This window comes from Rana temporaria, chromosome 7 (genome assembly GCF_905171775.1).
Source record: "Rana temporaria chromosome 7, aRanTem1.1, whole genome shotgun sequence".
Classification (NCBI taxonomy): domain Eukaryota; kingdom Metazoa; phylum Chordata; class Amphibia; order Anura; family Ranidae; genus Rana; species Rana temporaria.
Genome location: NC_053495.1, coordinates 196,094,299 through 196,115,376, shown reverse-complemented (window position 1 = coordinate 196,115,376; position 21,078 = coordinate 196,094,299). Strand labels below are relative to the sequence as shown.

General features: G+C 45.4%; 1 protein-coding gene across 3 annotated transcripts in view; it reads left to right on the top strand.

Annotated features, from left to right (window-relative positions):
- The window catches only part of PDE4B (phosphodiesterase 4B), a 432,600-nt gene that overhangs the window by 251,690 nt on the left and 159,832 nt on the right, over positions 1–21,078 (top strand). For all 3 annotated transcript variants that reach the window (XM_040360754.1, XM_040360756.1, XM_040360757.1), the window contains 2 exons: positions 12,419–12,613; positions 16,559–16,595. In XM_040360754.1, coding sequence (XP_040216688.1) covers positions 12,419–12,613; positions 16,559–16,595 — 232 coding nt within the window. The remainder of the gene's footprint in view (positions 1–12,418; positions 12,614–16,558; positions 16,596–21,078) is intronic.

Here is a 21,078-nt window from a genome sequence, read left to right as displayed (position 1 = left end):
GAAACCAATGACGTCTATGCGACGTCATTTGGAGCAATGCACGTTGGGAAAATTTCCGGACGGCGCATGCGCTATTCGATCGGCGCGGGGACGCGCCTGATTTGAATAGTACACTCCCCCTAGCCGCGGAATTTGAATTCCGCCGGGGGATTTACGATACGCCGCCGCAAGTTTTGAGGTGAGTGCTTTGTGAATTAACCACTTGCTTCAAAAACTTGCGGCGGCGGATCTTAAATCAGATAGGTTAGCGCATCTTTAGATCCGCGTAATCTATCTGAATCTGGCCCAATATTTTTTACTTTTTGCTATAATAAATATCCCATTAAAAAAAAAAAAAAAAAAAAAAAAATTCTCAGTTTAGGCGGAGATGTATTCTACATATTTTTGGTAAAAAAAAAAAATCGCAATATCGCGTATAGTGGTTTGCGCAAAAGTTATAGCGGCTACAAAATAGGGGATAGAATTCTGCCATTTTTTTTATTATTTTTTTTTTTACTAGTAATACGGCGATCTGCGATTTTTGTCAGGACTGCGACATTATGGCGGACACATCGGACACTTTTGACACATTTTTGGAACCATTCACATTTATACAGCGAACAGTGCTATAAATGTGCACTGATTACTGTATAAATGTGACTGGCAGGGAAGGGGTTAACACTAGGGGGCAAGGAAGGGGTTAAGTGTGTACCCTGGGAGTGATTCTTACTGTGGGGGGAGGGGACTGACTGGGGGAGGTGACCGATGCTGTGTAAAAGGGACACAGCATCAGTCTCCACTTCCTGACAGGACGTGGAGCTCTGTGTTTACACACAGAGCTCCACTTCCCTGCTCTGTCACTGCCGATCGCGGGTACCTGGCTGACGCATTGCGGTGAAGCGCGCGTGTGCGCCCCCAGTGGCCGGAGGACCCGAGGCCGTAAAAAGACGGCCTCCCGGATTTATAGAGCCACCTTGAGGCCGTTTTTTTACTATGGCCCAGGTCTAAAGTAGTTAATTGGTATCAGTGTTAGTGTCAGTAGTTTTCTGCAGGCAGCCTGTAGTGGATGGAGCCTGCTGGGCCCCTCCCACCAGTCACTGCTGCTCTCCCTCCTTGTGCAGGGTGACTGGTCTTGTCTCCTCCCCTCCTGTAGTTTTGTGCAGGCAGCCTGTAGTGGGTGGAGCCTGCTGGACCCCTCCCACTAGTCACTGCTGTTTTCTCTCCTTGTGCAGGGAGACTGGTCTTGTCTCCGCCCCTCCTGTAGTTTTGTGCAGGCAGGCTGTAGTGGGTGGAGCCGGCTGGGCCCCTCCCACAGCTCTGCTCCCTGTACAGCACAGTGATGATGTCACTGCCACTTTTACAAACTAATATCTGGGTTTTGATGCACACATAAAGTGGATTTGTATTCTTTGCCATGATGCAGGAATATATTTTAATGAAACTTTTTGTATCCTGAGTTCAGCTTTAAGGCAGCCTGAGTTTTTAGGACCGGGATGTAAGAAGTGAACTAAAGAGAACGCAAATCTTACACGGTCACAGCGACTTTGTGGTCGCCGTGTACTCTGAGCTGATTACAGAATGACAGGCTTCAGAGATTTGGTGGCCTTGTCATCGAATGCAGATCGCAGAGGAGTCTCCCCCGGGATTGAGTTGCAGCCATTGACGTGTAATAATTAGGTGTTTTCTGCGCGGCTGACCTGTTTACAGATAAATTATTCATCCGATTCGGCTTTTCTTATTAATGAAAGTAATGGATCACTTGACCTTTGGAGGAATGGATACCGAACACAAAAATCTAATATTGTATTTCTTCATTGGCTGGGCTGTCCATGATTTTGGGAAGATTATTAACCAGTTCAGCTCTCGCCCTGTACACCCCCGGGGATCACATGTATTTCATGAGCTGGAATTATTCAAGCACAGTGTGATGTATTACGGGGCTATGCACCTACATACAAAGGAAAGCACCACACCACCATAGTGATGTCTGCCCCCCGCCATCATGCAGCAGAGCCAGACCCCCTAGAGAGTCAGAGGTACAGACCTCCAATCATTAAAGCTCACACCCCCTAAGAGTCAGAGCTAGAGTCTTCCAATCAGCACAGCTCACACCCCCTAAGAGTCAGAGCTGGAGTCTTCCAATCAGCACAGCTCACACCCCCTAAGAGTCAGAGCTAGAGTCTTCCAATCAGCACAGCTCACACCCCCTAAGAGTCAGAGCTGGAGTCTTCCAATCAGCACAGCTCACACCCCCTAAGAGTCAGAGCTGGAGTCTTCCAATCAGCACAGCTCACACCCCCTAAGAGTCAGAGCTGGAGTCTTCCAATCAGCACAGCTCACACCCCCTAAGAGTCAGAGCTGGAGTCTTCCAAATCGGTAAGGCTCACACCCCCTAAGAGTCCTTCACTGGGCAAAGCTCACTCCTCCTGTATGTTAGAGCTTGAGCCTTTCACTGGGCAAAGCTCACTCCTCCTGTACGTTAAAGCTTGAGTCCTTCACTCACAAAGCTCACTCCTGTACATTAGAGCTTGAATCCTTCACTTGGCAAAGCTCCCTCCTCCTGTATGTTAGAGCTTGAGTCTTTCACTTGGCAAAGCTTACTCCTCCTGTACATTGGAGCTTGAGTCCTTCACTGGGCAAAGCTCACTCCTTCTATACGTTAGAGCTTGAGTCCTTCACTTGGCAAAGCTCCCTCCTCCTGTATGTTAGAGCTTGAGTCCTTCACTGGGCAAAGCTCCCTCCTCCTGTATGTTAGAGCTTGAGTCCTTCACTGGGCAAAGCTCACTCCTCCTGTACATTAGAGCTTGAGTCCTTCACTTTGCAAAGCTCACTCCTCCTGTACGTTAAAGCTTGAGTCCTTCACTGGACAAAGCTCACTCCTCCTGTACATTAGAGCTTGAGTCCTTCACTTGGCAAAGCTCCCTCCTCCTGTATGTTAGAGCTTGAGTCCTTCACTTGGCAAAGCTCCCTCCTGTATGTTAGAGCTTGAGTCCTTCACTGGGCAAAGCTCCCTCCTCCTGTACGTTAGAGCTTGAGTCCTTCACTGGGCAAAGCTCACTCCTCCTGTACATTAGAGCTTGAGTCCTTCACTGGACAAAGCTCCCTCCTCCTGTATGTTAGAGCTTGAGTCCTTCACTTTGCAAAGCTCACTCCTCCTGTATGTTAGAGCTTGAGTCCTTCACTTGGCAAAGCTCCCTCCTGTATGTTAGAGCTTGAGTCCTTCACTGGACAAAGCTCACTCCTCCTGTACATTATAGCTTGAGTCCTTCACTTGGCAAAGCTCCCTCCTCCTGTATGTTAGAGCTTGAGTCCTTCACTTGGCAAAGCTCCCTCCTGTATGTTAGAGCTTGAGTCCTTCACTGGACAAAGCTCACTTCTCCTGTACATTGGCGCTTGAGTCCTTCACTCTGCAAATCTCATGCCTCCTGAGAGAGCTAGAGTCCTCCAATCAACAAAATTCATGCCTCCTGTAAGTCAGACCTTAAGTCCTCCAGTCAACAAAGCTCATGCCCCCTATGAATGAGTGCTAGAGCCCCCCTCCCGGCAAAGCTTGCACCCCTGTGAGTCAGAGGTAGAGCCCTTCACTCACAGAGCTTACACTCCCTGCTAAGATGAGGGCTCTAGATGTAACTCACAAGGGAAGGGTTTGTAAGAGGGTTCAGTTTGGCTTTAACCAAATTATATAACCTGATATTCAACTTTTTGTTGCTGACCAAGTAATGCAGGAAGGACAACGATGGCAGACCTAAACATTTATTTAAGGTAGCCAAACCTATTTTCTGTTCTACCACGGTCCTTTAAAATGCTGCCCTAGGCACCAGCCAACATGTCCCATATGGTAACAATGGTCTTGGTTGGAGTATAGGATGCACTGCAGCCGTCATCTTCTAGTGGTCATTAACTGTTATCTGATGAATGTTTAATAGCTTGGTGGTAATTTTCACTCTGTGATGTCATCCGGGACATTATATCCCCGGCTCTGACACCGGTCTTCGGTCTCCAGACAGTGCAGACTCCCAGCCTATTCTTGTCTAATGTGCACACGTTTAACTGACTAAGGTCATATATTCTTATACACGGCAAGTTTTCTCATCTGTTGTCTGGGTTAGCAGGATCCAGCCTGAAACTCAGCCTAAATTAATTATGTACTAATTAGCATTTCCTCTGTCTTCTACCGCTTTGATCCTATTTTCTTCAATCCCTCTCGGATCCCGTGTAGGATGAGTCGTAATTAAGGTGCTTTGATGGATGTTGCTATATAAAAGTTGCAGAGAAAATATCTTCTCAGTAGAAGGATAATACAGATTATTAAAAAAAAAAAAGGTCTGAAATGAAATATATTCAAATTCAATAAACATGGTACAACTATATACAGTACTGTATAGATAAATGTGTGGCTGTGTTACAGTTACAGAAGATGCAGTGAGTTGACTAGGGACTGATCAATGCAGCCAATCAGTTTACTAAGCAACAGTGACATCACTGAAACTGCAACCTATCCGTTCACTAGAGACCGGTGACATCACTGAGAATGTAGCCTATCCATTCACTAGAGACCAGTGACATCTGAGAATGCAACCTATCGGTTCACTAGAGACCAGTGACATCACTGAGAATGTAGCCTATCCATTCACTAGAGACCGGTGACATCACTGAGAATGTAGCCTATCCATTCACTAGAGATTGGTGACATCACTGAGAATGCAGCCTATCCATTCACTAGAGACCAGTGACATCACTGAGAATGTTGCCTATCCATTCACTAGAGACCGGTGACATCACTGAGAATGTAGCCTATCCATTTACTAGAGACCAGTGACATCACTGAGAATGTTGCCTATCCGTTCACTAGAGACCGGTGACATCACTGAGAATGTAGCCTATCCATTCACTAGAGACCAGTGACATCACTGAGAATGTTGCCTATCCATTCACTAGAGACCGGTGACATCACTGAGAATGTAGCCTATCCATTCACTAGAGACTGGTGACATCACTGAGAATGTAGCCTATCCATTCACTAGAGACCAGTGACATCACTGAGAATGTAGCCTATCCATTCACTAGAGAGCGGTGACATTACCGAGAATGCAGCCTATCCATTCACTAGAGACCAGTGACATCACTGAGAATGTAGCCCATCCATTCACTAGAGAGCGGTGACATTACTGAGAATGCAGCCTATCCATTCACTAGAGACCAGTGACATCACTGAGAATGTAGCCTATCCATTCACTAGAGACCAGTGACATCACTAAGAATGCAGCCTGTCCATTCACTAGAGACCGGTGACATCACTGAGAATGTAGCCTATCCATTCATAGAGACCGGTGACATCACTGAGAATGTAGCCTATCCATTCATAGAGACCAGTGACATCACTGAGAATGTAGCCTATCCATTCATAGAGACCAGTGACATCACTGAGAATGCAGCCTGTCCATTCACTAGAGACCGGTGACATCACTGAGAATGCAGCCTGTCCATTCACTAGAGACTGGTGACATCACTGAGAATGTAGCCTATCCATTCATAGAGACCGGTGACATCACTGAGAATGTAGCCTATCCATTCATAGAGACTGGTGACATCACTGAGAATGCAGCCTATCCATTCACTAGAGACCGGTGACATCACAGAGAATGCAGCCTATCCATTCACTAGAGACCAGTGACATCACTGAGAATGCAGTCTATCCATTCACTAGAGACCAGTGACATCACTGAGAATGTAGCCTATCCATTCACTAGAGACCGGTGACATCACAGAGAATGCAGCCTATCCATTCACTAGAGACCAGTGACATCACTGAGAATGCAGTCTATCCATTCACTAGAGACCAGTGACATCACTGAGAATGCAGCCTATCCATTCACTAGAGACCAGTGACATCACTGAGAATGTAGCCTATCAATTCACTAGAGACCGGTGACATCACCGAGAATGTAGCCTATCAATTCACTAGAGACCGGTGACATCACCGAGAATGTAGCCTATCCATTCACTAGAGACCAGTGACATCACCGAGAATGTAGCCTATCCATTCACTATAGACCGGTGACATCACTGAGAATGCAGCCTATCCGTTCACTAGAGACCTGTGACATCACTGAGAATGCAGCCTATCCATTCACTAGAGACCAATGACATCACTGAGAATGCAGCCTATCCATTCACTAGAGAGCGGTGACATCACTGAGAATGTAGCCTATCAATTCACTAGAGACCTGTGACATCACTGAGAATGCAGCCTATCCATTCACTAGAGACCAATGACATCACTGAGAATGTAGCCTATCCATTCACTAGAGACCTGTGACATCACTGAGAATGCAGCCTATCCATTCACTAGAGACCGGTGACATCACTGAGAATGTAGCCTATCCATTCACTAGAGACCAGTGACATCACTGAGAATGTAGCCTATCTATTCACTAGAGACCAGTGACATCACCTAGAATGCAGCCTATCCATTCACTAGAGACCGGTGACATCACTGAGAATGTAGCCTATCCATTCACTAGAGACCAGTGACATCACTGAGAATGTAGCCTATCTATTCACTAGAGACCAGTGACATCACTGAGAATGCAGGATATACACTTACAGGAGACATATGAGGTCACTGAGAATACAGCCTGCATTTTCCTTCACTAGAGACCGGTGACATCACTGAGGATACAGCCTATCAATTCACTAGAGATTGGTGATATCCAGATTCATATTTGCAATTACGTGAACAGGCTTCTTTTTTTTTTTTTTTTTTTAACCATTTCTTTTCTTCATTTGAAAATTGGACTTCACACTTCTTACATGACCTCCATTACAATTCCATAACCCCTCCTGCACCCAGTGGGGCAAATGACTAAGTCCATTAATAGTAGGAAACTGATTTCAGGAGATGGTTAGTGAAAGGCAAGTTGCCCCTTTTATAAATATGCCTCTATAATCTACAAGGCACCAGATCCCTCCGCATTACTGATTAAATCACTGGCTAATTAATTTTTTGGTTATAATTAGAGTGGGCAAGGGGTATAAATTAGAATCTCAAAACATCTATCTGGTTTTTATTGCTGTCTCTGTCCCCATTGGAGAGATTTCCCCTCACTTCTTGTTTAATTAATAACGGTGACCAATGGTGGTCATACTTACAAGAACATAAAAAAAAAAGAGCAGATAAGAGTTAGACAGTTTGTCAAATTGCATTTGTAGCGCATGTCTGCCCTCTGCTGGCGTTTATGTGTATTGCTGTTTTCTGTATAATAATCACTTGGGGCCAGATTCAGATAGAAGATATGACGGCGTATCTCCTGATACGCCGTCGTATCTCCAAGGCCGGCCGGTCGTATCTATGCGACTGATTCATAGAATCAGTTACGCATAGATATGCCTAAGATCCGACAGGTGTAAGTAACTTACACCGTCGGATCTTAGGCTGCAATTCTAGGCCGGCCGCTAGGTGGCGCTTCCGTGTCTTTTACGCTTCGAATATCCTAATGAGCATTTACGCCGATTCAGAAACGAACGCCCGCCCGTCGCTTTTTTTTTACGTCGCTTGCGTTTGGCTTTTTCCGGCGTATACTTACCCCTGCTATGTGAGGCGTATCCAATGTTAAGTATGGCCGTCGTTCCCGCACCGAGTTTTTAATTTTTACTTTGTTTGCGTAAGTCGATTCAGAATCCGGCCGGACGGAAATTACGCTCACGCCGCAACCAATGACGTCCTAGAGACATCATTTGGAGCAATGCACGCTGGGGAATTTAGCCGGTGGCGCATGCGCAGTTAAATCGGCGCGGGGACGCACCTGATTTAAATAGCACACTCCCCCTAGCCGCAGAATTTGAATTCCGCTGGGGGAGTTACGATACGCCGCCGCAAGTTTTGAGGTAAGTGCTTTTTGAATACAGCACTAGCCTCCTAAACTTGCGGCGGCGGATCTTAAATCAGATAGATTACGCGGATCTAAAGATCCGCTAACCTATCTGAATCTGGCCCTTGGAGTGCACTGTAGACTGGTTTGCACAATCTATTGCCTCTTTGTCAGGCCTGTTTCAAACAGGCTTCAGCTTGTATAAGAGCAGTGTGAACAGAAAACTTTTACGGGGCATTTGCAGAGCTTTCAGAAAGCTTTTAAAGTATCACACAGCTCCAATTTGTAAATGCTGAACACAGATCTTAATGGGAGTGCTGCCTGTCACTTTAAACAAGCTGCTGGCAAGCTTCAGCATTACTTTGTCAAAAAGCCTGGTGAAGTAGCTTGTTTAAAGTTACAACCAGAAATCGTATTAAGATTTATAGACTTATACAGACATTGTAGATTAATAATTGTGTGTTTGCCTTTGCGCCTATTACCGTATATACTCGAGTATAAGCCAACCCGAATATAAGCCGAGGCACCTAATTTTACCACAAAAAAACTGGGAAAACGTATTGACTCGACTATAAGCCTAGGGTGTCCATCTGCATGCCTCACTGTGTCCATGCCTTACTGTGTCCATGCCTTACTGTGCCCTTTCCTCACTGTGCCCATGCCTCACTGTGCCCATGCCTTACTATGTCCATGCCTTACTGTGTCCATGCCTCACTGTGCCCATGACTAGACTGACGTTTAAGATGGGGAGGGGGTGCCCGGGTTTGAAAAATTCCTGCTCCCCAGCCGTGGTCCCCCAGACAACAAACTTTGCACACTTGTAGAGGAGAAATGGGGCTACATGTGTGCCAAGTTCCGGGGACCTACGACTGGCCGGTAACGGGTCCCCAAAATCACCGAAGAAATTGCCGTTTAACATGCGAGTCTATGCAATGGGTGCCCATCTTTGAAAAATCAGTGCTCCCCATCCGTAGGTCCCCCGGACAACAAACTTTGCCGGTACAGGGTCCCCAAAGTCCAGGAGATTAGGCGCAAAAAGGTGACTCGAGTATAAGCCGAGGGGGGCATTTTCAGCACTGAAAAAACTCGGCTTATACTCGAGTATATACGGTACCTTGTTTTATGCTCTTATTAAGATTAGTGTATAATATTTTTTTCAAGGGGTTAACTGTGTTCCCTGCGTGTGTTTCTAACTGGGGGGGGGGACTGACTAGAGTAGGAGAGAGATCGTTGTTCCTACTTAGTAGGAACACACAATCTGCCTCCTCTCCCCTGACAACCAGGGTTTGCGTGTTTACACACACACAGATTCCGGTCCTTGCTATGTCACGCTATGTCACGAGCGATCGCAGGTGCCCAGCGATCATTGCGCCCACCCGGCACGCGCAATCGGCTCCGGGGACACGCTGCGCATCTTAAAGAGCCGACGTACAGCCAGCCACGCTGCGCATCTTAAAGAGCCGACGTACAGCCAGCCTGCCGCAGTATAACTACAGGCGGCTGGTCGGGAAATGGTTAAAGTAATGCAGTGCCGTATCAGAAAAAACGTAGGAGGGTAAATCTTCCGGAGGCCTATAGAAAGCTGCTCTAAGCTTCTAAAAGCTTTGCAAAAGCTTGCTGAAAGTTTTATAAAAGCTTGCTTTTCAGGCTGAAGCCCGTGTGAAATCAAATATGTGCGCTATTCCATGTTTTTTTTTTTTTTTGTTTAGCACATTTTACACATGAACACGCATTATTTTTCTTTTGTGGTTTTGTGGACGTCTTTATTGCAGAGCTAAATAAATACACAAAAGTTTGCGATATTTCATCTGGATTTACGTAGGCCACAAAGCAGCACGCCCTGTTGGTAAACACACTCAGCACTGCGCTGTCCGGTACAGAAATCTAGAATTGTGTCATCAGTTTGCACCACGTGATGCGCTGTGTGTGGAGGATTAGCCGCTGTTTGCACAGCGAAAACTCGTCTAAGTAGAAGCCAGAAGCTGCTCAATAATTACTACATCCTGGATGGAACTTCTGTTCTATATCCGTGATTATCCATTCCTCATGCCGCGTACACACGATCATTTTTCAGCATGAAAAAAACGTCGTTTTAAAAAAACGTCATTTAAAACGATCGTGTTCTGAAAAACGACCAAAAAAAATAATTCGAACATGCTGCATTTTGTAACGTAGTTTTAAAAAATGACGTTTTTCGGGTTGTAAAAAGTTATCGTGTGTGGGCTAAAACGACGTTAAAAACCTGCGCATGCTCAGAAGCAAGTTATGAGACGGGAGTGCTCGTTCTGGTAAAACTACCGTTCATAATGGAGTAAGCACATTCATCACGCTGTAACAGACAGAAAAGCGTGAATCATCTTTTACTAACACGGAATCAGCTAAAGCAGCCCCAAGGCGAATGGAACTTCCCCTTTATAGTGCCATCTTACGTGTTGTACGTCACCGCGCTTTGCTAGAGCATTTTTTTTAAACGATGGTGTGTGGGCAACGTCGTTTTAATGATGAAGTTGGGAAAACTTCGTTTTTTTTCATGCTGAAAAATGATCGTGTGTACGCGGCATTACCCAATCCGCCATGGATGGATGGAGACGTATCGCCATACGTCTGATTTTGGCGGATCGGATCAGATGTCAGCGGACATGTCTGACATCCGACACTCCATAGGACTGTATGGAGCGGCCGTTAACGGTCTGATCGTGTGAAAGGGGCCTTAGAAGCAGGTATTGCATGTTTTTATGAAAAGGAGTACTAAGCCTAGGTTCACACTGGGTACGATTTGAGATGCGATTTCACATGTCGGCAATGCCACCGTCCTAATCGGTGCGACGCCGCATCTGTGGCGCTGCACTGATTTCAAAAAGTAGTTCCTGTACTACTTTTTGCGATTTCGAGCCGCGATTTACATTGACATCTGTGCAGAAACCTGCACAGATGTCTCTTAAATCGCGGGCGAAATCGGGACTGCCAGCGGGAGTGAGATCGTGCGAGTTCAGCTGAACCTGGGCTAAAAGAGAGAAAGGTAAAGCGGGGGTTCACCCGAAATTTTTTTTTTAACATTAGATTGAGGCTAATTGTGGGAAGCACAATGGGGTGTTTTTTTTTTTTTAAACCAATGCAGTACTTACCGTTTTAGAGATAGATGTTCTCCGCGGCTTCCGGGTATGGGCTGCGGGACTGGGCGTTCCTATTTGATTGACAGGCTTCCGACCGTCGCATACAGCGCGTCACCAGTTGCCGAACTGCAAGTCGGCTCTATAAGGCGCCTGCGCACCATCGTTCGGCTACTTTCGGCAACTCGTGACGCGCTGTATGCGACGGTCGGAAGCCTGTCAATCAAATAGGAACGCCCAGTCCCGCAGAAGACATACCCGGAAGCCGCGGAGAACATCTATCTCTAAAACGGTAAGTACTGCATTGATTTTAAAAAAAAACACCCGATTGTGCTTCCCACAATTAGCCTCAATCTAATGTTAAAAATTAGTTTTTTTGGGTGAACCCCCGCTTTAAGAAGAGAGAGAGAAAAAAAAAAGGTATGGCGGTGAAAGAAGAGAAGAGGACTGGAGCATGGGCAGAGCTAAAGGAATACAGTACAAAAGGCAAAAAAAATTGTAGGTTATAAAGACCTCGTCAAATAAGTAAAACTTCCCCTTAAATAATTTGTAATCCATTGATCCCAGATTTTTTTAAATGTATCGATTTGTTTAAATAAAGTGGCAGCTAATTTCTCATTAGGGAAATAACATGACAATTTATCTTTAAAGCGGAGTTCCGGCCACAATTTCACTTTTTAAATATAAATACCCCTGTAATACACAAGCTTAATGTATTCTAGTAAAGTTAGTCTGTAAACTAAGGTCCGTTTTGTTAGGTTGTTACAGCATTTAGACACTTTATAAAATAGAAATTGACTGGGGCCATCTTAAGTGTGGGCATCATGAAGCCAGACTGTATGACTTCCTGGATTTCAGCCTTGCAGATCTCGCACATGCTCAGTGCTGCACAAGCAGTGTAATAGGTTTCAGATCAGGTTTCAGCACCTGTACTGTCCAAGTCACATGATTCTTTGAGACTGGGAAGTGGACAGACTCCTGGAAAGTTACACCCACTACATTCCCAGGAGTCTGTGCGGTGTAGGTTAGGAAGCATTAAGCACCTAGGTGCAGGAAGTGGGAAGAATAACTATTCTGCCTAGCAACAACACTTTGAAGGCATCTAAAAAAAATTTTTTTTTTTCTTAAAGGACTAATGACATTTTTTTAAAACTACTGATGTAATGTTATATTTATGGGTGGAACTCCACTTTAACATGTGATATTGTTGGCATCCCTGATTTCCATGCATTTGCTAAAGTTTGTTTAGCTGCTGTAAAAATATTAATTTAAATTGATTAGGGGTGCAAGAAGAAGTTTTTAAGTTGCGTAGGGAGGGCCTCATAGGAACTTTTGTGGATGTTTAATGTGCAGCAACATGGAGTCTCCAGAGCTGGAAGGGGTTGGGTACATGTTTCACTTTCCTGTATATGTTGCTTATTATTCTTTTTTTTTTTCTTCTTCTTTTTTTTTTTTCAGTTTTGATGTTGAAAATGGCCCAAGTTCAGGACGCAGCCCCCTGGACCACCAAGCCAGTCCCGGTTCTGGACTTGTGCTGCACACAAACTTCCCCAGCCACAACCAGAGACGGGAATCCTTCCTGTACCGATCGGACAGCGACTATGACCTCTCACCAAAGAACATGTCCAGGAACTCCTCGGCTGCAAGTGAGCAGTAAGTGCGAAGTTCATGAATATCTGTTGGTGGATCTAAATGTCTTCTCTTTGTCTTTAATGCTGAACTTAGCAAAAATAAATAAAAACACCAGATTTAATAGATCCCTCCCCCTTCCTCTGGTTTCACAATGGGCACGATCTGTGCTTGAACAGCTGTACTGGAGGGCAGGGGGGGCATTGGGGGTCTAATAGGGTTGTAAAGCCAGAAGGGCAGATCCTCAAAGAAATTACGCGGCGTATCTGTTGATACGGCGCGTAATTTCGAATTTTGCGCGTCGTATCTTTGTTTTGGTATCCACAAAACAAGATACGACGGCATCTGTGTTAGATCCGACAGGCGTACGTCTTCGTACGTCGTCGGATCTTAGATGCAATTTTTCAGCGTCCGCTAGGTGGCGTTCATGTCGTAATCCGCGTCGAGTATGCAAATTAGCTATTTCCGACGATCCACGAACGTACGACCGGCCGTCGCATTTTTTTAGGTCGTTTCCGTTCGGCTTTTTCCGGCGTATAATTAAAGCTGCTATATGGTGGCGTACTCAATGTTAAGTATGGCCGTCGTTCCCGCGTCTAATTTTGAAAATTTTACGTCGTTTGCGTAAGTCGTCCGTGAATGGGGCTGGACGCCATTTACGTTCACGTTGAAAACAATGGCGTCCTTGCGACGTCATTTGGAGCAATGCACCCTGGGAGTTTTTACGGACGGCGCATGCACAGTTCGTTCGGCGCGGGGACGTGCTTCATTTAAATGGAACATGCCCCCTACCCGCCCAATTTGAATTCCGCCGCGAGAGATACACTACGACGCCGTAACTTACGGCGCAAATTCGTTGAGGATTCAAACCAAAGCCAGGTAAGTTACAGCGGCGTAGCGTATCTCACATCTGCGCCGGGCGCAGTCTATGTATGTGGATCTGCCCCAGAATGTTTTTGATCTTAATGCATTATATGCATTGAGATAAAAAGCCTTCTGTGTGCAGAAACCCCCCTCAGCCCCTCCAACCCTTCCCCGAGGAGGTAAGGACCATCTAGTTCCAGCGATGTCCATGAATGTCCCAGCCGTCCGAGATTCTCCTTCTTGATTGGCTGAGACACAGCAGCAGCGCCATTGGCTCCCACTGCTGTCAATCAAAGACAGTTAGCAAATTAGAGAGGATGCAGGGCCAGGGGGGATATGATCTCCATGTATAAATACATAAGGGGGATATGATCTCCATGTATAAATACATAAGGGGGGATATGATCTCCATGTATAAATACATAAGGGGGGGATATGATCTCCATGTATAAATACATAAGGGGGGGGGGGATATGATCTCCATGTATAAATACATAAGGGGGATATGATCACCATGTATAAATACATAAGGGGGGATATGATCTCCATGTATAAATACATAAGGGGGGATATGATCTCCATGTATAAATACATAAGGGGGGATATGATCATCATGTATAAATACATAAGGGGGATATGATCTCCATGTATAAATACATAAGGGGGGATATGATCTCCATGTATAAATACATAAGGGGGGATATGATCTCCATGTATAAATACATAAGGGGAATATGATCTATATGTATAAATACATAAGGGGGGGTATGATCTCCATGTATAAATACATAAGGGGGGGATATGATCTCCATGTATAAATACATAAGGGGGGGTATGATCTCCATGTATAAATACATAAGGGGTATATGATCTCCATGTATAAATACATAAGGGGGGTATGATCTCCATGTATAAATACATAAGGGGGGATATGATCACCATGTATAAATATATAAGGGGGGATTTGATCTCCATGTATAAATACATAAGGGGGGTATGATCTTCATGTATAAATACATAAGGGGGGTATGATCTCCAAGTATGAATACATAAGGGATCCTTATAGTGAACTTGGTGTATATGTATTCACTTTCATTATGTCTGGAGGAAAAGTGATTTAACCTTCCCATACTGAAAGGCTTCTTCACAGTAAGAGCTGTGAAAATGTGGAATAGACTTCTTCAGAAACTAGTTCAGGCCAACTCAGTGGATTGTTCTAAAAAAATAGCTTGATGCTCCTAAATCACAAACTATAGATGGAGGTTTTCTATTTATCTATATATTATTGTTTTCATTAGGTTGAACTAGATCAGTGTTTCTCAATTCCAGTCCTCAGGCCCCCCCAACAGGTCAGGTTTTCAGGATTTCCCTCAGATGAAAAGGCTGTGGTGATTACTAAGGCAGTGAAACTGATCAAATCACCTGTGCAAAATAATGGAAATCCTGAAAACCTGACCTGTTGGGGGGGCCTGAGGACTGGAATTGAGAAACACTGAACTAGATGGACTTGTGTCTTTTTCTTACCTGATTAACTATGAAACGATGTAATCTGTGTGGGTAAGACTACACTGTAACGGTCAGGGGTTAACACTGTTTACGATATTCCATTCCACCAACCCACTGCAGCTTATCCGACACTCCACAATCCAGCAGACAGTACCCATTCCATTCCCTAGAATAAACAAGACACAAGCTCTGTTCTCTGGTTCCAAACAAATGACCACTTTAATGGTAAACTCAGCTGGTTATATACAGTTAGAAACCAAATCTGGACAATGACTCAACTCCACCCACAACATCACACAATGGGTGCTTAACGAGCCACCCCCCCAATCCACATTTTAGACAGACTTTCTGGCACCGACTCTACATGAATCAATTACTATAGCTGACATGGCAGACATCATGACTTTTAGAGTGTGTTAACTCACAACACATATTAGCATCAATAGAACTTTCACACAATACCGGGTTAGGGCCCTTTCACACGGAGCGGATCAGTAATGATCCGCTCCGTGTGTCCGCAAAGCTCAGCGGGGATCCTCCGTAAAATCACCGCTGAGCTGGCAGCTGACAGGGCGGTCCCCGCATACTGTGCAGGGACCGCCCTGTGTTTCCTCCGCTCTCCCCTATGGGGGATCGGACGAAAACGGACCGGATGTCCGTGTTCATCCGATCCGGGAGACCGAAGAAAAATAGTATTTCTTCCGTCCACAAATGCGGATCTTTGCGGAGGCGGAAGAATTTCGGGTGTCAGCGGATGTTCATCCGCTGACACCCGTAATCACATAGGGACCCATGTATGTCCCGTTTTCATCCGCAAACGGACGGATAAAAAAACGCGGACATACGGTCGTGTGAAAGGGCCCTCAGTTAGCATAGCACAGGGATATGCAATTAGCGGACCTCCAGCTGTTGTAAAACTACAAGTCCCATCATGCCTCTCTCTCTGGGTGTCATGCTTGTGGCTGTCAGAGTCTTGCTATGCCTCATGGGACTTGTAGTTCTGCAACAGCTGGAGGTCCGCTAATTGCAAATCCCTGGCATAGCACAATGAAATATCTTAGGAGCCAGACTTAATTAACACAATAGACAATAGAATGCAAACACAGCAAGCTTTTATCACTACAGCCAGGTAGACTTAATTAGCACCTCAACAGTCTATGTTCCCACATGAATGAGTCACTCTGCTATTGACCTGTTGGGGTCAGAATTAACCACCTGTAATATTTCAGGATATCCTGGCAATACATGAATTATCATTACTGTCCCATCTCATGTAATTCATGATATCAGTTCTCAGTCATCCTATGCCCCTATGGGACATAGGATGACCCTAGACCCAAGAGTCATTGGTGAAGCTGGCACAGGAGTACCCCGCATCCTTCAAAAGTCTCTGGGTATCCCGGGCTATTCGGTTACATCCACTAAGAAAGATGGTCAGGGGGGCAGAGACTCCGGTGGAAACTAGTGGAAAGGGGGAAGTCAATCTACGAATACCTGAATCTGCTTTCCGTGGACTGACACTCTGAGTCAACATTACACATAATTTATTTTGCTAAACGTATATCTCAAGTATTATAACCTGCTTCTTTATATTTTTAGGCATGGGGATGACCTGATTGTTACTCCATTTGCCCAGGTATGTACCCACAGGTAACCTTAAGACTTCTCCGTACAATTGATACATGGGAGTATTTTGTTAAAGTGGTTCTAAAGGCGGAAGGTTTTTTATCTTAATGCATTCTATGCATTAAGATAAAAAAAACTTCTGTGTTGCACGAGAGACTCAGCTGTCTGGAACTCTACCTCATGATTGGCTGACACACACACAGCAGGCACCATTGGCTCCCGCTGCTGTCAATGAAGGTCAGTGAGCCAATGAGGAGAGTGATGGGGCAGGTCTGAGCCACAGCTCCATGTCTGAATGGACACCCAGAGCAGCGGCTTGGCTCGGGTGCCCCCATTTTAAGCTGCTTGCTGTGGGGGAACTCGACAGGAGGGAGACGCCAGGAGCACCAGCGAGGGACCCGAGAAGAGGAGGATCAGAGCTGCTCTGTGCAAAACCAACTGCATAAAGCAGGCGAGTATAACATGTTTGTTAATGTTAAACAAAAAAACAAGACTTTAGTATCACTTTAAGTAATTGCCTCTAATAAGGTATCATGGTTTAAAGTACAACTAAAGGCAAAACCTTTTTTTATCCCTGTCCGTTTTCATTGCTGTCTGTGCCCTTGATAGGAAGATTCACCCTCTCCATTTGTTCTATACAGTGGAACCTTGGATTACGAGCATAAGCCGTTCCAGGAGAAAGCTTGTAATCCAAAGCACTCGCATATCAAAGCGAGTTTCCCCATAGAAGTCAATGGAAACAAAGATAATTTGTTCCGCATTGACTTCTATGGCAGGCAATACCGCATGTGGCCAGAGGTGTGGGGGGCGCCAGAGAGCCTTGGAAATACTCAGGGGCAGCTCGGCTTCCGAGTATTTCCGAACGGCTTCCGAACCGTTCCGAGTGTCACCGGCGCCCCCGCACCTCTGGCCAAATGCGGTACTGCACACCCCATTAGCTTAAAGCGGGGGTTCTCCGTAAAATTTTTTTTTTTCTAGCATCTTATTCAGCATAGTAGCGTGAGCTACAGTATGCCTTTATATATTTTTTTGGGCGCCGTACTCACTGTGTAATCGCCTACGAAAGTTTCCGGGGAATGGGCGTTCCTATTCAGAGGGCTCGTGATTGACGGCCGGCTATGGCGCGTCACGCTTCACGGAAATAGCCGAAATAGGTGTGTGCTCTTCACGGCGCCTGCGCAGTCAGCTCCGATGTCTGTGCGCAGGCGCCGTATAGCGCCGGGAAGAGCCAAGACCTACTCCGGCTATTTTCGTAAAGCGTGACGCGCCATAGCCGGCCGTCAATCACGAGCCCTCTGAATAGGAACGCCCTCTGAATAGGAATTTTACTACGCGATATAACAGTGAGTATGGCGCCAAAAAAAAACATAAAGGCATACTGTAGCTCGCGCTACTATGCTGAATGAGATGCTAGAAAGTTGTTTTTAGGGTGAAACACCGCTTTAAATTCTGCTTGTTTCGCGAGACAACAAGTTGCTCGTCTTTCAAAACGTTAGTTGACCGCGTTACTCGTAAACCAATGTTCCACTCTATACTATTATCATTAAAAGTGAAAGTAAAAGAAAACCCCAAACGGGGAAATCTTCCAATTGGGACACTAATTGGAAAATCCTTTCATTTGCACAAATTTCCTCCCACTTACTGTTTGGCGATGGGACAGGAAGTGAAGGGAAATCTCCATAACGGGACACAGATGGCAGGGGAAAACAATCTAACAGTTGTTATAACCCTCCCTTACTCTATCCAAAATGAAAAAAAAAAAAAAAAGTTTTGCCTATAATTCTACTCTAATGCCGGGTACACACGACCGTTTTTCGGGTTCTAAAAAATGACGTTTTTAAGGGTCTATTAAAAAACGATGTTTTTTTCAACCCGATCATTAAAACGGCCTTGGCCACACACGATCGTGAAAAAAATGCTCTAGCAAAGCGCGGTGACGTACAACACGTACGACGGCACTATAAAGGGGAAGTTCCATTCGGATGGCGCCACCCTTGGGGCTGCTTTTGCTGATTCCGTGTTAGTAAAAGACGATTTGCGCTTTTCAGTCTGTTACAGCGTGATGAATGCGCTCACTCCATCTTGAACGCTAGTTTTACCAGAACGAGCGCTCCCGTCTCATAACTTGCTTCTGAGCATGCATGGTTTTTTCACGTGGTTAAAGCCCGCACACGACCATTTTTTACAACCTTAAAAACAACATCGTTAAAAACGGCGTGAAAAAATAAAGCATGTTAGAAATTTTTTATGGACATTTTTTAGATCCTGCAAAAAATGCTCTGGAGCCCACACATGATCGTTTTTAACCACTTAAGACCAGGATCAAAATGCAGGTAAAGGACCCGGCCAGTTTTTGCGATTCGGCACTGCGTCGCTTTAACTGACAATTGCGCTGTCGTGCGACGTGGCTCCCAAATAAAATTGGCGTCTTTTTTTCCCCACAAATAGAGCTTTCTTTTGGTGGTATTTGATCACCTCTGCGGTTTTTATTTTTTGCGCTATAAACAAAAATAGAGCGACAATTTTGAAAAAAATTCAATATTTTTTACTTTTTGCTATAATAAATATCCCCCCAAAAATATATAAAAAAATAAATTTTCCTCAGTTTAGGCCGATACGTATTCTTCTAAAAAAAATCGCAATAAGCGTTTATCGATTGGTTTGCGCCAAATTTATACTGTTTACAAAATAGGGGATAGTTTTATGGCATTTTTATAAAAAAAATTTTTTTTTACTACTAATGGCGCCGATCAGCGATTTTTTTCGTGACCGCGACATTATAGCGGACACATCGGACAATTTTGACACATTTTTGGGACAATTGTCATTTTCACAGCAAAAAAATGCTATAAAAATGCACTGATTACTGTGAAAATGACAATTGCAGTTTGGGAGTTAACCACTAGGGAGCGCTGAAAGGGTTAAGTGTGACCTCATATGTGTTTCTAACTGTAGGGGGCGGGGCTGGACGTGTGACATCATTGATCGTGTTTCCCTATATCAGGGAACACACACGATCAATGACGGCGCCACAGTGAAGAACGGGGAAGGTGTGTTTACACACAGCTCTCCTCGTTCTTCAGCTCCGGGGACCGATCGCGGGACTCCATCGGTGATCGGGTCCCGCGGCCAGGGAGCTTCGGACAGGGTCGCGGGCGCGCGACCCAGGGCTGGGCACTTAAAGAGGACGTACAGGTACGTGCTTGTGCCCAGCCGTGCCATTCTGCCGACGTATATGTGCAGGAGGCGGTCCTTAAGTGGTTAATGACATTAAAAAAAAACGTCATTTTTTTGAACCCGAAAAACGGTCGTGTGTACGTGGCATATGCCCTTGGTGCACAACTTGCGACCCTTTGGTATATGATGTGTGGCTCTCGGACTTCAGTAATTTGTAGCAGGAACATTGATTAGGGTAATATCTTCGATCTCTACCAGCCTCATGTAACATATTCCCAGTTTCATATTGTCTTCTGCAGCATCTCCCCAGTTGAAAAAAGTAGCATCTCTTCACTCTCTGACCCTCATTTCCTCTATCAGGTCTGCAGTTTTTGATTGCTCTCCCAAGCATTCCATATATTGAACATTGTGTGTGGCCCTATAGGCTACTTTCACACTGAGGCGCTTTGCAGGCGCTATAGCACTAAACATAGCGCATGCAAAGCACCCTGAAAGAGCCGCTCCTTTCACTCCAGTGTAAAAGCCCGAGGGCTTCCATACTGGAGCGGTGCGCTGGCAGGATGCTAAAAAAAGTCCCGCTAGCCTCATCTTTAAGGCGCTGTAGGAGCGTTGTATACACCACTCCTACAGCGCCCCTGCCCATTGAAATCAATGGGCAGCGCCGCCTAACCACCAGGAAAGCGGGTGGGTGGTTTTAACCCTTTTTCGGCCCCTAGCGGGGGTTAAAAGGCCCCCACCGCCCCAGTGTGAAAGTAGATAACAACAAAGCCTGGGGAATGCCCAGGGAAAAACCAAGCCTACTTACCGACCAGCTCGCAGAACAGCCAATTAACCTGTCTAACAGTATGCGTTAAAAACAGGGGTTTTGTCCACACGCATTTGCAAACGCATGCGTGAGCCACAGAGCCGCGCAAAGGCACCCTGTAATCTGTAGTCCTAACACTAAACAATGAGTGTCCCCACAATGGAGGCACATGCATTCTAATGGATAGATGAGGGCAGGTGGACTGAAGGGGAGCCACCCCTCCTTAAAGGTGCAGGAGCACACCAAACACCCAGCATGTAGAACAATGGCTGCAAAGGTGTTGGTGCGCTGCTGGACCAATACAAGCACCACAGGTGAAACATAAACATGTCCACCGCCCCATCTATAGCTGGCCATAGCAGTAAGTAGCATTGGAAGGCTAAAGCAGATAACAACAAAACCTGGGGAATGCCCAGGGAAAAACCAATCCTACTTACCGACCAGCTCGCAGTGTGAAAGTGGCCTTAGTGATGTCAGGGGCCATGCCCACATATTAAGCTGTATACTGACC